This window comes from Physeter macrocephalus, chromosome 21 (assembly GCF_002837175.3).
Source record: "Physeter macrocephalus isolate SW-GA chromosome 21, ASM283717v5, whole genome shotgun sequence".
Taxonomy (NCBI): Eukaryota; Metazoa; Chordata; class Mammalia; order Artiodactyla; family Physeteridae; genus Physeter; species Physeter macrocephalus.
The window spans coordinates 33,816,892-33,831,914 of record NC_041234.1 but is presented as its reverse complement, the minus strand read 5'-3'; the positions used below and the strand labels follow the sequence as shown (position 1 = coordinate 33,831,914).

The 15,023-nt window shown below is 36.7% G+C and overlaps 1 protein-coding gene across 1 annotated transcript in view; it reads left to right on the top strand.

The window, feature by feature from the left end:
- HUWE1 (HECT, UBA and WWE domain containing E3 ubiquitin protein ligase 1) overlaps positions 1-15,023 on the top strand; it is a 145,004-nt gene that overhangs the window by 24,814 nt on the left and 105,167 nt on the right. Inside the window, exons 5-7 of the mRNA XM_007119919.4 lie at positions 3,077-3,175; positions 3,846-4,052; positions 5,676-5,828. Coding sequence (XP_007119981.1) covers positions 3,077-3,175; positions 3,846-4,052; positions 5,676-5,828 — 459 coding nt within the window. The remainder of the gene's footprint in view (positions 1-3,076; positions 3,176-3,845; positions 4,053-5,675; positions 5,829-15,023) is intronic.

Here is a 15,023-nt window from a genome sequence, read left to right as displayed (position 1 = left end):
AACTTCCCTTGGTTAAAAAGGTGAATAAGCCTAGTGATCAGTGGAAAGTGAGCACTAAACAGTTTATAGCTATATGTACCTGAAGTAGGCTGTCTGGCTGCTGTTTCTGTGCATTGAAAGGCAGCATGGTATAATGGAAAGAGCAAGTATGGATTCAAATTCTGTCTGTATTTGCGGGATCTTTCTCAATTTTATTATCTAGAAAATTAAAGTGGTAACACCTTTCTCACTAGATTTCTTGTGAGGCCAGTGTTTTAGCTTTCTTTATTACTGATTCTTAATCATAAAGTTCAGCTTAACTTATATTAACCTGTGTATTGGGTGGCCATGTCAGTTGATCCTATGTCAGCAGTAGAAATTCCAGCTTCTGTACAATATTCTATTGGCCTGCTTAAACTGCATTCTGAAATTGACAGTATTGTATTGTTATGACACTCCCATAGACCCCCATGTGCTGTAGTTCAAGGAGCACAAGCTTTGGAATTAGACATGGGTTTGAATCTTACTAGATTTTTGTGTCTGAGAGTTAACTTGCCTGGTTTCCACAGCTGTAAAATGGGGTTGAAAATTCCTCCCTCCTTGATGTGAGGCAGCTGCTCAGCAAAGTATCTGGCGCATAATTAGTTGGTTCATTTTCTAAATACAGGCCACTTGGTTTTTTAAAAACTGTAACTACCTGGCAAGTATCACCCAAGGGTATCACTGCAGCTGTGCAGAGGATTTTTTCCCTAGATTTGACATCTGTATTGGAGCAAATCAATATAAACCATGGCAGTTGGTATGCAGCCATTGAACTGGCAAGTGCTTTGTTTTGCACTACCAGGAGTAAGGAAAATCACACTCAGTTTGCATTTATGCAGCAGGGACAAGACAGTAAAGATACACTTTTGTCCCTGGTGCATTCTGCAGACTGCAACGTCCATAGGGATCTTGATACTCCTGATAAAACAACATGGTGCTGGTACGTTAAATTGATGCTGTTATGCTAACTGGGGCTTGTGAACAGAAAGCACAAGCACTTTAGATGCCTTAGACATATATGTGCTAGAGAGTGCCCTTTGAAGGTTGAGGGCCTGCCACGTCAGGAAATTTTCTAGGGGTTCAGAGGTCTGGGAAATGTCAAAATTTTCCTTCTACAGTGAGAGACATGTTTTTGCACCTTGTACCACACACCATGAAGAAAGAGGAACAGTGTATGGGGTGCCTCTTTTGATTTTGGAGCCAGCATGTGTTACATTTAGGCATGCTGTTTTGATCCATTTACTGGATAACTTCTAAAGTGATAGTAGTGTTTGGATCTAGAGAAGACTCTGCAGAAGGTTCAGGCTATGATGTAAGCTTCCCTACTCGGTGGACATTATGGCCTAGTAGATCCAGGTGTCTGACTTAAGTGTCAGCCAAAGATGCTGTGGGATGCCTCTGGCAAGCCCCAGTAGGAGAATCACAGCTTAAGACCTAGGGGGTAGAGTTTGGCCGTGCTATTCTCTGCCAACAGCTATTCTGACATTCAGAAAAGCAGCTTCTGGCTTGCTGCTGGACCTTGATAAAGACTGAATGCCTGATTATGAGATACCAAATGATTACAGGACCCAAATGTTTGTCATGAACTGGGTGTTATCTAACCCACAGAATCATAAAATTGGATCTGCATCATTGCAATCCATTAGAATTTGAAGTGGTATATTTGATAGTAGGCCCAGGTAGGTCCAGAAGGCACAAGTGAACTGCATGAGCAGGTGGTTCACACTCCTTTGTTATCTGTTTCTACTACTTCTCTCCCTCAACCTGTATGACTTCAAGGAGAGGAAGAAAAAGTGCAGGTCTGGTTTGTTGAAGGGTTTTATGCCAAGAATTTTACATGCCTTTAATTACCATAGGAATTTGAGATAGCTCTTAATAATGCTTACTTTAGAGAGAGAAAAGGTTTCAGACTTAGCTTAAAAAAAATTTGCCCTTAAGCCCCTGTTGTTCCACGTTCCATTTTGGCTGCTGAAAATGCCCCTAGTTTAAATCTCACAACATTGCTGGGTAAATAGGTCATGTTAAGTTCATTTTGCAGAAGAGGATACTGAGATTCAAAGAGGTAGCTTACCAACTACCTAATTCTAAAGTCCATGCTCTTTGTAACAGTAAGCTGTCTTTCAGTATTTAAGCTCCTATTATGTGAGATAAGTGCTTTATGCAAACACTTGAGCTTCACATTTCCAAGGTGGTTCTTAGGTCTTTTTTCTGGTGAGAAAACTGTGGCTAAGAGGTTGGATTTGCTCATGATCAAACAACTTTGTAAACATCAAGTGAAAAACTGAACCCAGATTTGTTTGGTTCCAAATCTAGGCCCATTCCTAGGATACCATACTGCTTTACAGAGTCAAAGAGCAAGTGTAATCACTTCCAGCTGCCATCCATTAATAGAAGCACCTCTGTCCCAGTCCCTATCCCCCCCGCCGCCAGCTCCACTTTTGGAAACTTACTATGAACTCTGAATCCACACCTTGTTACCTGAAAAACAGGCCCTTTCATCAGTAAAAACAGAGCAGGAATATATGGAAATGGAAACCCCAAGTAAGAATGGAGTCCTAGTTTTACACGGTTCAGAAATTCAGAAATTCTTTGCCTCCTATAATTGGACGGTTTAATGTTGCAGAAAAATATAGCCAGTGCTAATCTTCACCTTTGTGAATTCACTAGGGCTCCTCAGTGTTCCTCTAATTGAACATTTCTTATCAGGCATTCTGGTTAACTTTCAGACTGTGATACAGATTCCTTCATTTTGTTTTTATTGATATTTAGCTTGTTTTCCTTTATTTCTGTTGTCTGTACACTTCCAAGTAGTTTGTCTACATCTACAGGTTCATCCAGGTTTTAAAAAAATACACAGATGGATTGTTTCATTTTAAGATTTCTGTATTAATCTCAAGTGAGTGTTTGGCAAATTTCCACTTAAGTAGTGCGTTCTATCAGAAGTTAAATCATTGAGTGTGTTGACATAAGGGTTTTTTTTTTTCCTATTCTTCCTTGTTGTGTCTCCCTCATACTCCAAAACACCCTTTTGTGAATACCTGTTTGTTTTTCTCAGCCTGCAGACTGCAGAGCCTTAATAGACAAACTCAAAGTTTGTAATGATGAGCAACTCCTCTTGGAACTGCAGCAGATCAAAACATGGAACATTGGAAAGGTATGTAAACCCATGCTCCCAAAAGAGAAACCAAAATGAGGTAGCCTCATTCAGCAATTACTTAATAAGCATCTAGTGTGTGTCTGGCATAGCTCTAGACCAGTAATTTTTAGCCTGTGAATGGTTGCCAAGGAAATTTTGAAAGAAGTGTTAAAGGAAAATTTTGCTAGCCAAGGATGAAGAATGTTTATTCAGGTGATGATAAAGAATCTCAACCACAAAATTCCTTTAGTTTGACTGACAATATGAGTTTGAGATAGTCTCAGGATTTTTACTCTTAGCTTAAAAGACTCTTCTTTAGATAACTCTAAAAATGAGCACTTCAGATAAAGTGGATTCTGGCAGGGAAAGTCCTTGTGTTTTCAGACCTCAGAGGTAGCCAGAATTCTCCTTTTTGAAGACCTAGCTGTAGGGGTTTTGTGGTGTCTCCCAGTGTTAGCACATGTATGTTTTGATAGATATAGCAATGAACTCGGGTCCATGTGGCTCAGAGTATGATCTTTCTCATAGGTTTCTGTACTGTTGGGGGATTGAAGAGAAGCAAAGGTGGGAAGTAAACTTGTCTAGGTGTCATGCTTAGCAATCCATTGCAACAAAGCTCAGCTACAAAGTACCCACACAGTACTTTTACCTTATTCTTATATCTTGCTCTTTCTCTTCCCCTCTCCAGTGTGAGTTATATCACTGGGTGGATCTGTTGGACCGCTTCGATGGAATTCTGGCAGACGCTGGACAGACAGTGGAGAATATGTCATGGATGCTCGTGTGTGATAGGCCAGAAAGAGAACAACTGAAGATGCTTCTCTTGGCTGTGTTGAACTTCACAGCCTTGCTCATTGAGTACAGCTTTTCCCGGCATCTGTATAGTTCCATAGAGGTAGGAGAGGTTCAAGCCTATGTGATCTGTTCTTAACTAGAATTGTTCATGTCCAGAATAAGGAAATTGTTCTTTCTTTCTGATGATTCTTTCCTTTTCATTATGGAGTTCTGGGGTTTTCAATGTCAAAGACAATGGTAGGATGTTTCTTGGCTAAAGATACCCTTCACAGGGTTGATGGGAACGTTCTTTACTGTCACCTTCACCTTGCCTTTTAAGATTTAAGAAATTAATGAGAATGTAATACATGTATTGATGTATTCTTGGGAAATTACAGGAATTGATCTTGGTCCCAGGTTATCAGAGCACCCCCAAATTACTTTTTAAATATTAGACATAATTTGATTTCCTTGACACATTACTGCACTTACTGCTTTTCTAAGTTTTAGTGTGCTGCTTTTTAATTTCTTCTCCCCCTCCCCAAAATGTATATTAATAGCATGCTATGTATTCTTTTTTTTTTTTTTTTTTTTTTTGGTACGTGGGCCTCTCACTGCCGTGGCCTCTCCCGTTGCGGAGCACAGGCTCCGGACGCGCAGGCCCAGCGGCCACGGCCCACGGGCCCAGCCGCTCCGCGGCACATGGGATCCTCCCGGACCGGGGCACGAACCCGTGTCCCCTGCATCGGCAGGCGGACTCTCAACCACTGTGCCACCAGGGAAGCCCTATGCTATGTATTCTTAAAGAGTAAAGTGGGCACGGGAATTGGTGAACTTTTGAATTGGTCAAAAATCAGTATAAGAAGAAACTCTCTTCCTTTAGCCTAACTTTAGAGTTTTTATCACTTGATTTATTGCCCTGTTGTTATGTGTTACTTTTTCTAAGTCTTCATTAAAGAAACAGAATCAGAATCAGAACAAACAGGTAGAAAGTAAATGGCTTAAGAAGAGAAGTAGAATAACTGAACTAAAGACCTAGTACCTGAAGTTTTAAGTAGGGAATGGCTAAGCAGTCTGTTGAAGATGAAATAGATAAGCTGCAAAAGGAAATCCATAGCCTTCTGTGGATAATCAACAACCAGAAATACTTTGGTTCATTTCCAGCTAAATTACATACTGATTTTAACACTAACCAAATGTTTCAATATATTGGTGAATTTTGATTGTATTAAAAAGCAAAAATAGTTACTCTTGGGTTATTGTTACATACACTGTATTGTAACAGTCATAAGTGCCACCAGCTGTTGTTATTTTTAGTTTCTATATGAAGAACCCTGTGTTTTAATTAATTCCAATTTTGTATTTATTGTAAAGGATACAGAAGGAGCATAAAATTATCTTAGTCTGTACTTTTAGTCTAATTGGAAACTTAATGTTCTTGAGTTCTGCTATGTATTAAAATATTACATTTGTCTCTTTTGTAATCTGTTTCTTTCTGTGGAGACACCTATGTAATTTTGAACTGTTCACATTTTTTTAACTTAAATTGGACTTTCTGGCTTGCTGCCAGATTGTAAGCTGCTTGGGCATGAGGTTACATGTTGTAGGTGCTCAAATATTTATAAATTTTTTTTCGTGTTGTTAAACTTCTTGATAGCTTTATAAATCCATGGCATTTCAAGTTTTCAAAGTCTTGTATGCCTGATACCATGAACTTCCCCCCCCCCATTTTTGTCCCCTGTAGCATTTGACAACTTTATTGGCTTCTTCTGATATGCAAGTGGTGCTGGCAGTCCTCAACCTTCTGTACGTATTTAGCAAAAGATCAAATTATATCACACGCCTTGGATCTGACAAGAGAACCCCACTGCTAACCCGGCTGCAGCATTTGGCAGAGGTGAGTCATGGGTGAAGAGTTGGAAGGACACAGAAGTTGGACCCTGTTATTCCTTTTCACAGGTGTTTCTTGCAGTGTCAAAATGAATAGGAATCCGTAAGTTAACTTTACTGGCCTAATTGAGTAGAACTATTGGGGCCCATTTAACTAAGTTACCCCAAAAATCCTAGGAAGTATTCTCAATTTTATGAGTAATTTTGAGGGATTTCATGAATCTCTGCTCACAAAGAGAATCTCTCTTTGTTCAAAAATGGCCACTTCTCTTCTGGAAAGAAAGTTTAGAATCACATTCTACTTGGAGGGAAACATTGGCTGCAATAAAAGATCTGGATTTTGAGTCCTGGCCTACCTTATTAGCTCTAATAGCAGTTTTCTCATGTGAGAATTTAGTTATATCTAAAGAGTATTTTCAGAATAAAATAAAATGTAGGGTTCTTAGTGCTGTGCTCAGTAATTGGTCTGTGGTGGTAATGATTGTTAATTGAAGGCAAAAAGGCTCATGTTAAATTCAGCTTAGTCAAACTATTGTCCAGTGTTTGTAGAGGCAAACTGATAATACATACTCAGGTTTGAGAGAGGTAGCCACTGCTAGAAAGCTTTCTTGGAAGAAAGTTAGTAGGGTTAACTTTTTAAAAGCTGAATAATAAATGGTTGCCTCACAAGTCATACAACTCAAGTTTCAGACTATTTTTAGGTGCATGGTTACTTTAAAATCATTTTTGTGTAATTATAAATGTAATAGGTATTGCAAAAATTCTAGGATATATAGGAAAGTATAAAGAGAATGTTAATCACCTGATATTCATCCAGATGGAGCCTCCCTTAAAATTTGCGCATATTTTCTTGGATTTGCAAATACAAGATTATTTTTAACCATTTTCTCATGATAGTTTTTTAGTGACTCAGTTAACCCAGTGATGTGAGCCAGTTGTGACTATGCACAGATATTAGTGAACTGCAAATATAGCAGAAGTTCTCCAGGAAGACTTGAATCAGTTAAAAGCCAGTTGGTTGATTTTTGTGAGGGTCTAGGACACTGGTTCTCAAACTCGAGCATGCATGAGAAAGAGTCGATTTATTAAAGCATAGATTAGTCTCCCTCCCGTCTGCTCATACCCCTTTACCTCAATTCCCGCAATCCCCATTTCTGATTCAGTAGGCCTAGGGCAGAGCCCAGTAATGTGCATTGCTAATAAGTTTCCAGGGGATGTTGAGGCTGCTGGTCCAGGGATCATACTTTGAGAACCATTGGTTTTAATCTGTCCTATTGGGCAAAGTTATAAAGTCTTACCAGATTCTTATAGTTCCATCCCAAAGGCATCAAGACCTTTTCCCTGATATCTGAATACCTACCCATTCTTGAGCAAATCCCATCTAGTGAGGTGGTGTCAAATATGCCATGGTGATATAAATGTTATTTATTGGGTGTCTACTTAATTGCCAGGATCATATGGTAACTCTATGGAGTAGGTGAGGACGATGAGATTCAGAAGTTACATTATTTTTAGGAAAAGCCCATGGGCTTTTAGCCCCTGATAAAGTGTAAAATGTGATAACTGCTGTTTGTAGAGTTGATTGAGCATGGTTTATCTTCCAAACCTGGGTGTCAGCCTGAGACCCAGCTCCTTGAATCCACACCCAACTCTTCCACTTGATAACATTCAAGAAGTATATGGCTAATCCTGCACTGGATATAGTATAAAACATGTTCTTTTCTTTAAAAAGCTCACATAGTAGTTGAGAAAGTGATATAGGGGCATAATTAAAAGGACAAAGAACTAGTTATTCTTAGTACTAACTAATAAGTACCCTTGAATCTTAAACATTCCATACGTTTATCTTGTTGGCTGCAAAACAAACATCATAATAAAAATATGTGCTTGGTATTTAAAAATTTTGGAAATGTACAGAAGAAAATTTATCATAAATATGTACCTACTCTTCACATTTTGGTACATTTTCTTCGTCTTTATGCGTATTTCTTTACGTAGCTGAATGCATATAGTATATGTAACTTGATTTTATTTACTTAACATACTAGCATCAGTGTTTTCCCATGTTAACTTTACATAATTTTGTAAGAAATGTTTCTTTGTATTTAATAATGGTAATATCTTATCTCAGAAATGTCACAATGTCACAGACTTTCATGAATCAAGTTTGGCTCGACATGGTCTTTTAAGGATCCTAGCTTATCACAACTTTCTTATCGTAGGCACTTGATTTTTATTAGATCACAAAAGATGGAAAGATTTAGTGGTGACAGTAATAGTTGAAGTATTCTAAAAAACAATTAGTTGTGACAACAGAAGAAACAAAAGGAAAGTAATTGTGAAGATATATAGCCTTTCAAGCTTATTCTGCCTTGCAAATTCAGATCCTTGGTTTGACTTACCTGTCACCCCTGTGTGGCATCAAGTATTTATATATCCCTTATCCTCACAGTTTTCAGCAAATTCCATGTTTCTTCACTGGAAGTCCTGGGAATAGCCAAGAAAATATTGAAAATGGAATGAGGAAGTACTCTTCCTATTGGATATTAACTTTTTTTATAAAGCTAAAAGGAATTAAAATAGTGTGGTAATAACAGTGGAAAATTTCCAGAAATGGATCCAACGTGTAAGAATCACTAAGCTTAATCATTTTTAGCTTTTGATATAAAGTGAGAGATGTGCAACTGTTCCTTTTACTTGAATACTTAGAGGCCCTTGTAAGTTTATTAATTGGCCTAATTTCAATATTATTGTGTTTCAGGGAACAGAGAGGCCTGAGGAGAGGGAGAGATATGGTAGAACAGCCAGTCAGTGGAGCAGTCAGAACACATATTTTTTTTTCCATTAAATTTGCCATCTTGTATGGGCATGGTTCGTGGCACCCCAAAATAATGACAATAGTAATAACAGTGATCACTGATCACAGATCATCATAACAAATATAATAATGATGAAAAGGTTTGAAATATTGCAAGAATTACCAAAATGTGACACAGTGACATGAAGTGAGCAAATGCTGTTGGAAAAATGAAAAAACCAGTAGACTTGCTCAATGCAGGGTTGCCACAAACCTTCAATTAAAAAAGCAGTATCTGCAAAGCACAGTAAAATAAGGTATGCCCCTGGGCATAGGCTCAATTTTGAGGTAAAGATGAGAGAAATCAAGTAACTTGTTCTGGGTGTTATTGAAGATGAACAGAATAGCTGTCTTAAATCTTTCCCTTTTCACTGGTTCCTCCTATATGTATATTTTAAAAGAACAAGCTTGAGAGAGCAAGAACATACTTTTTTTTTGGTCAGTGTAGCTAAAGGTTTATCTATTTTTGTTGATATTTTCAAAGAAATAAATTTGGTTTAGCTGATTGTTTTTCTATTTTGTTTCATTTATCTCTGCTACAGTTTTACTATTTCCTTCTTTAGGTTTGCTTTGGGTTTAGTTTGCTGCTGTTTTTCTAGTTCCTTAAGGTGGACTGTTAGGTTACTGATTTGAGATCTTTCTTTCTTAAATGTAGGCAATTAACAGCTGTAAACTTCCCTCTAAGCACTGCTTTATCCCATAAATGTATCCCATAAGTTTTGATATGAAGTGTTTTCATTTTCATTCATCTTAAGGAATTTTCTAATTTCCCTTTTGATTTCTTCTTTTACCCATTGGTTGTTAACAGTATATTGTTTAATTTCCATATGTTCGTGAATTTTCCAGATTTCCTTCTGTTACAGATTTCTAATTTCTTTCTGTTGTTGGATATGATACTTTGTATGATTTTATTCTTTTTTAGCAGTTTCTTAAAGTTTGTTTTGTGGCCTAACATATGATCTATATGGGAGACTGTTTTGTATGTACTTGAGAAGAATGTATATTTTGTTGTGGGGTGGATTGTTCTATTATATGTATATATCTGTTAGCTCTAGTTGATTTAATGTTCAAGTCTTATGTTTTCTTGTTTTATCTTTTGTCTAGTTATTAATGTTTTCCCTGTGTATTACAACTAACATCTTCATTAATGAAAAGTTAGTTCAGATTAATACCAACTTAGTTTTAAGAGTAGACAAAAACTTTCCTCCTGTATAGCGCTTTCCTCCCACCGTATGTTGTTGCCACAAATTACATCTTTATATATTGTGTGCCCATCAACATAGATGTAGAATTTACTTTTTTATGTAGTTGTCTTTTAAAACACTCAGAAAAAAAGGAGTTACAAACCAAAAATACATTAATAATGCCTTTTATATTTACCTATGAAATTAACTTACTGGTGTTCTTAATTTCTTCATATGGAGTCAGGTTAGTGTGGCGTGTCCTTTCATTTCAGCCTGAAGGACTCCCGTTTAGCATTTCTTATAGGCAGGTCTACTAGCAACAAGCTCTGTCAGCTTTTATCTGAGAAAGTGTTAACTTCTCCTACATTTATGAAAGATAACTGTGCCAGATATAGAATCTGATTAGCAGTTACTTTCTTTTAGCACTTTGAATATGTCTTCCCACTGCATTCTGGCCTCCATCGTTTCTGATGAAAAATCAGCTTTGAGGATCCCTTGTACATAACAAGTCACATTTCTCCTTCTGCTTTCAAGATTATTCTCTGTCTTGGCCTTTGACAATTTGATTATAATATGTCTTTCTGTGGATCTGTGTCATTTTATCCTGTTGAAATTCATTGAATTTCTTGGATTTATAGATTCATGTCTTCTGTCAAATTTGATGTTTTGGCCATTATTTCTTTAAATAATCTCTTTGCCCCTTTTTCTGTCTCTTCTCCTTGGACTCCCATTATGTATATGTTGGTATACTTGGTGAAGTCCCACAGATCTCTTAACCTCTGTTTACTTTTTTTTTTCTCTATCTGCTCTTCAGACTGGGTAATCTCAATTGACCTGTCTTCAGGTTCATTGATTCTTTTTTTCACCTTCCAATATTTATTTTCAAATAAATTTGTCAGAATTTTTATAAAAGTGATGCATGTTCAGTGTTGAAAATTAAGAAAATACAAAAAAGTATAAAGAGAAAATAATAATAATCCTCAACCACCACCATGTAGAAAAAATAACTAACATTGCTTCCCCGCCCCCGCCATGTACCTATGGTGAGTATTTTCCCACAGCATTAAATATTCTTTGAAAATACCATTTTTAAAGTCTTAGCTTCCAAACCACCCTCCTGGTCCTCCATTGTTGCTCTTCTGTGTCTACTTGACAGGTGCCTCCTCTTCTGCTGCCTCCAAGTGTTAGAGTAGCCCAGGGCTCCACCCCAGGCTCTGTGTCTTATCCAGCTATCAATACATTCTGCCTAGGTGATCTGATCCAATTTCATGGTTTTAAGGACCATTGACTCCAAAAATTGTATGTTTTCCTTGAACCTCAAACTTGTATGTTTACTGCCTTCTCAAAATCTCTGCTGGATATCAATTGTAATGTGTACAAAATCAAACTTTGACCTCCCCTCACGTTTCTTTCCCCCAGGCCCAGTCCGTTCCAGATAACTGGCACCTTTGCTTTCCTGGACAGTGGTAGGCACACTCTTGCCTGCAGGGCCTCTGCACAGCTACATCCCCAGTTGCCTCTATGGCTTGCTCCCTTATCTTCTCTAAGTCTTAAGAGCCACCATCTCAGTGAAGTCTTCCCTACCCAATTAGAACACCTACCATACTCCCTATTACACTTTCCTTCATTTTTTTTCTGTAGCACATATTACCACCTAACATTATATATATTTAATTAAGTTCATTGATTCATTTTTCTCCCTGCTTACATCTGCTGTTGAACCACTCTAGTGAATTTTTCATTTCTGTTATTGTGCTTTTTCAGCTCCAGAATTTCTATTTGCTTCCTTTTTTATAACCTCTGACTCTTTATTGACCTTCTTTGTTTGATGAGACATCATTCTCATGGTTTCCTTTAGTTCTTTGTATATGATTTCATTTAGCTCTTTAAGCGTATTTTAAATAAATGATTTAAAGTCTTTGCCTACTAAATCCAGTGTCTGGACTTGCTCAGGAATGGTTTCTATTAATTAATTTTTTCTGGTTTTATGGGGATATAATTGAAATAAAGCATTTTGTAACTTAAAGGTATGCAACATGATGGTTTGATATACTTAATATATTGCAAAATGATTACCACAGTAGAAGTTTGTGCGATTTGACCAACATCTCCACATTTCCCCCAGTCCCCAGTCCCCAGTCCCTGGCAACGACCATTCTAACCTCTATTTCTATGTGTTGAGCTTTTTTAGATTCCATATATAAATGATACCATACAGTAATTGTCTTTCTCTGTCTGATTTATTCACTTACTAGAATGCCCTCAAGGTCCATCCATGTTGTCGCAAAAGGGGAGATTTCCTTCTTTCTTGTGGCTGCACAATATTTCAGTGTGTGTGTGTGTGTGTGTGTGTGTGTGTGTGTGTGTTATCCATTCATCCATAGACAGACACTTAAGTTGTTTCCATACCTTGGCTAGTGTGAATAACTTTACAGTAAATATGGGAGTGCAGATATCTCTTTGTCCTGATTTCCTTTCTTTTGGATAGATAGCCAGAACTGGGATTGCTGGATCATATAATAGTTCTATTTTTAATTTTTTGAGGCACCTCCATACTGTTTGTCTTCTGTAGTGGCTATACCAATTTATATTCCCACCAACAGCGCACAAGGGTCCCCTTTTCTCCAAATACTCACCAATACTTGTTATCTCTTGTCTTCTTGAAAATGGCCATTCTATCAGGTGTGAAGTGATATATCATTGTGACTATGATTCGCATTTCCCTGATGACTAGTGATACTGAGAACCATTTCATGTAACTGTTGGCCATTTGTATATTGTCTTTGGAAAAATGTCTATTCAGTTCCTCTGCCCTTTTAAAATCAGATGGTTGGTTTTTGTTATTGTTACTCAGTTGTATCAATATGAGTTCTTTATATTTTGGATAGTAATTTCTTATCAGATATAATGGTTTGCAGATATTTTCTCCTATTCTGCAGGTCGTCTTTTCATTTTGTTGATTGTTTCTTTTGCTGTGCAGAAGTGTTTTAGTTTGATGCAGTTTGCCTTTGTTGCTTTTGGTGTCATGTCCAAAAAATTGTCACCAAGACCAATATTGGGGTGCTTTTACCCTGTGTTTTCTTTTAGGAGCTTTATGGTTTCAGGTCTTATGTTGAAGTTTTTAATTTAGGTTAATTTTTTGAATGGTATAAGATAGGGTGTCCAATTTCATTTTTCTGTGTGTTATCCAGAAAACTGGTTATCCAGTTTTCCCAGCACCATTTATTGAAGAGAGTATATTTTCCCCATTGATTATTGGCTCCCTTTCAAATATTAGTTGACTGTGTATGTGAGGATTTATTTCTGGGCTCTTGATTATGTTCTGTTGGTCTGTGTGTGTTTTTAATATGCTAATACCATACTGTTTTGATTACTATAGCTTTGTAATGATGTTTGAAATCAGGAAGTATGATACCTGTAGCTTTGTTCTTTCTCAGGACTGCTTTAGTTATTTGGGGTCTTCTTGGTTCCATATAAATTTAAGGATTGTTTTTCCTATTTCTGGGGAAATGTCATTGAAATTTTGATAGTAATTAAAATCTGTAGATTGCTTTTGGTACTGTGGGCATTTTGACAATATTAATTCTTCCAATCCATGAACATAGGATGTTTGTGTCTTCTTTAATGCCTTTCATCAGTATTTTATAGTTTTCAGTGTACAGATTTTTATCTCCTTGGTAAAATTTATTTCTAAGTATTTTACTGTTTTTTATGCTATTGTAAATGGGATTGTTTACTTTATTTCTTTTTCAGATAGTGTATGGAGATGTGGCTGATTTCTGTATGTTGATTTTGTATCCTGCAACTTTACTGAATTTAATTCTAACAGTTTTTTGGTAGAGCCTTGAGGGTTTTCTATATATAAGATCATATCATTTGCAAATGGAAACAGTTTTACTTCTTCCTTTCTGAATTGTGTGCCTTTTATTTCTTTTTCTTGCCTAATTGGCTCTGGCTAGTATTTCCAATACTGTGTTGAATAGGAGTGGTTAGAGTGGGCAACCTTGTCTTGTTCCTGATCTTAGAGGGAAAGGGTTCACCCTTTCATCCTTGAGTATGCTGTTAGCTGTGGGCTTGTCATATGTGACCTTTATCATGTTGAGATATGTTCCTTCTATACCCCATTTTTTGAGTTTTTATTATGAAAGGATGTTGAATTTTGTCATTGCTTTTTTTGCAGCTTTTGAGATGATCATGTGATTTTTGTCTTTCATTCTCTTAATGTGGTATCACACTTATTGATTTGCATGTGTTGAAACATCTTTGCATCCGAGGGATAAATCCCACTTAAATTGTGGTGTATGTTCCTTTTAATATGCTGTTGAACTTGGTTTACTGGTAGTTTGCTGAGGACTTTTGCAGGTTTGTTCATCAGGGATACTGGCCTGTAGTTTTCTGTTCTTGTAGTGTCCTTATCTGGCTTTGGTAGCAGGGTAATTTTGGCCAAACAATGGTAATTTTTCAAGCAGCGAGTGTGGAAGTGTTCCCTCCACTTCAATTTTTTGGTAAAAGTTTGAGAAGGATTGGTTATTCTTTAAATGTTTGGTGAAATTCACCAAGGAAACCATTTGGTCCTGGAATTTTCTTTTTGGGGTATTTTTTGATTACTGATTCAGTCTGCTTACTCATTATTGGTCTATTCATATTTTCTACTTCTCCATGATTTTGTTTTGTAGATTATATATTTCTAGGAATTTATCCACTTCTTCTAGGTTATCCAATTTGTTGACAGTTTGTTCATAGTAGTCTCTTGATGATCCTTTGTATCTGTGGTATCAGTTATGTCTCTTCTTTTGTTTCTCATTTTATTTATTTGAGTCTTCAGCCTTTTCTCAGTGTAGCTAAAGTTTTGTCTATTTTGTTGAGTAGTTTTTTTTAAAGAGCTCTTATTTTCATTAATCTTTTCTGTGTTTTTTCTAGTCTCTCATTTATTTCTGCTCTGATCTTTGTTATTTCCTTTCTTCTGCTAACTTTAGGCTTAGTTTATTCTTCTTTTTCAAGTTTCAAGTTGAGGTATAAAATTAGGTTTATTTGAGATCTTGTTTTTTTTTTAACATCTTTATTGGAGTATAACTGTTTTACAATAGTGTGTTAAGTTTCTCCTTTACAACAAAGTGAATCAGTTATACATATGCATATGTTCCCATATCTCTTCCCTCTT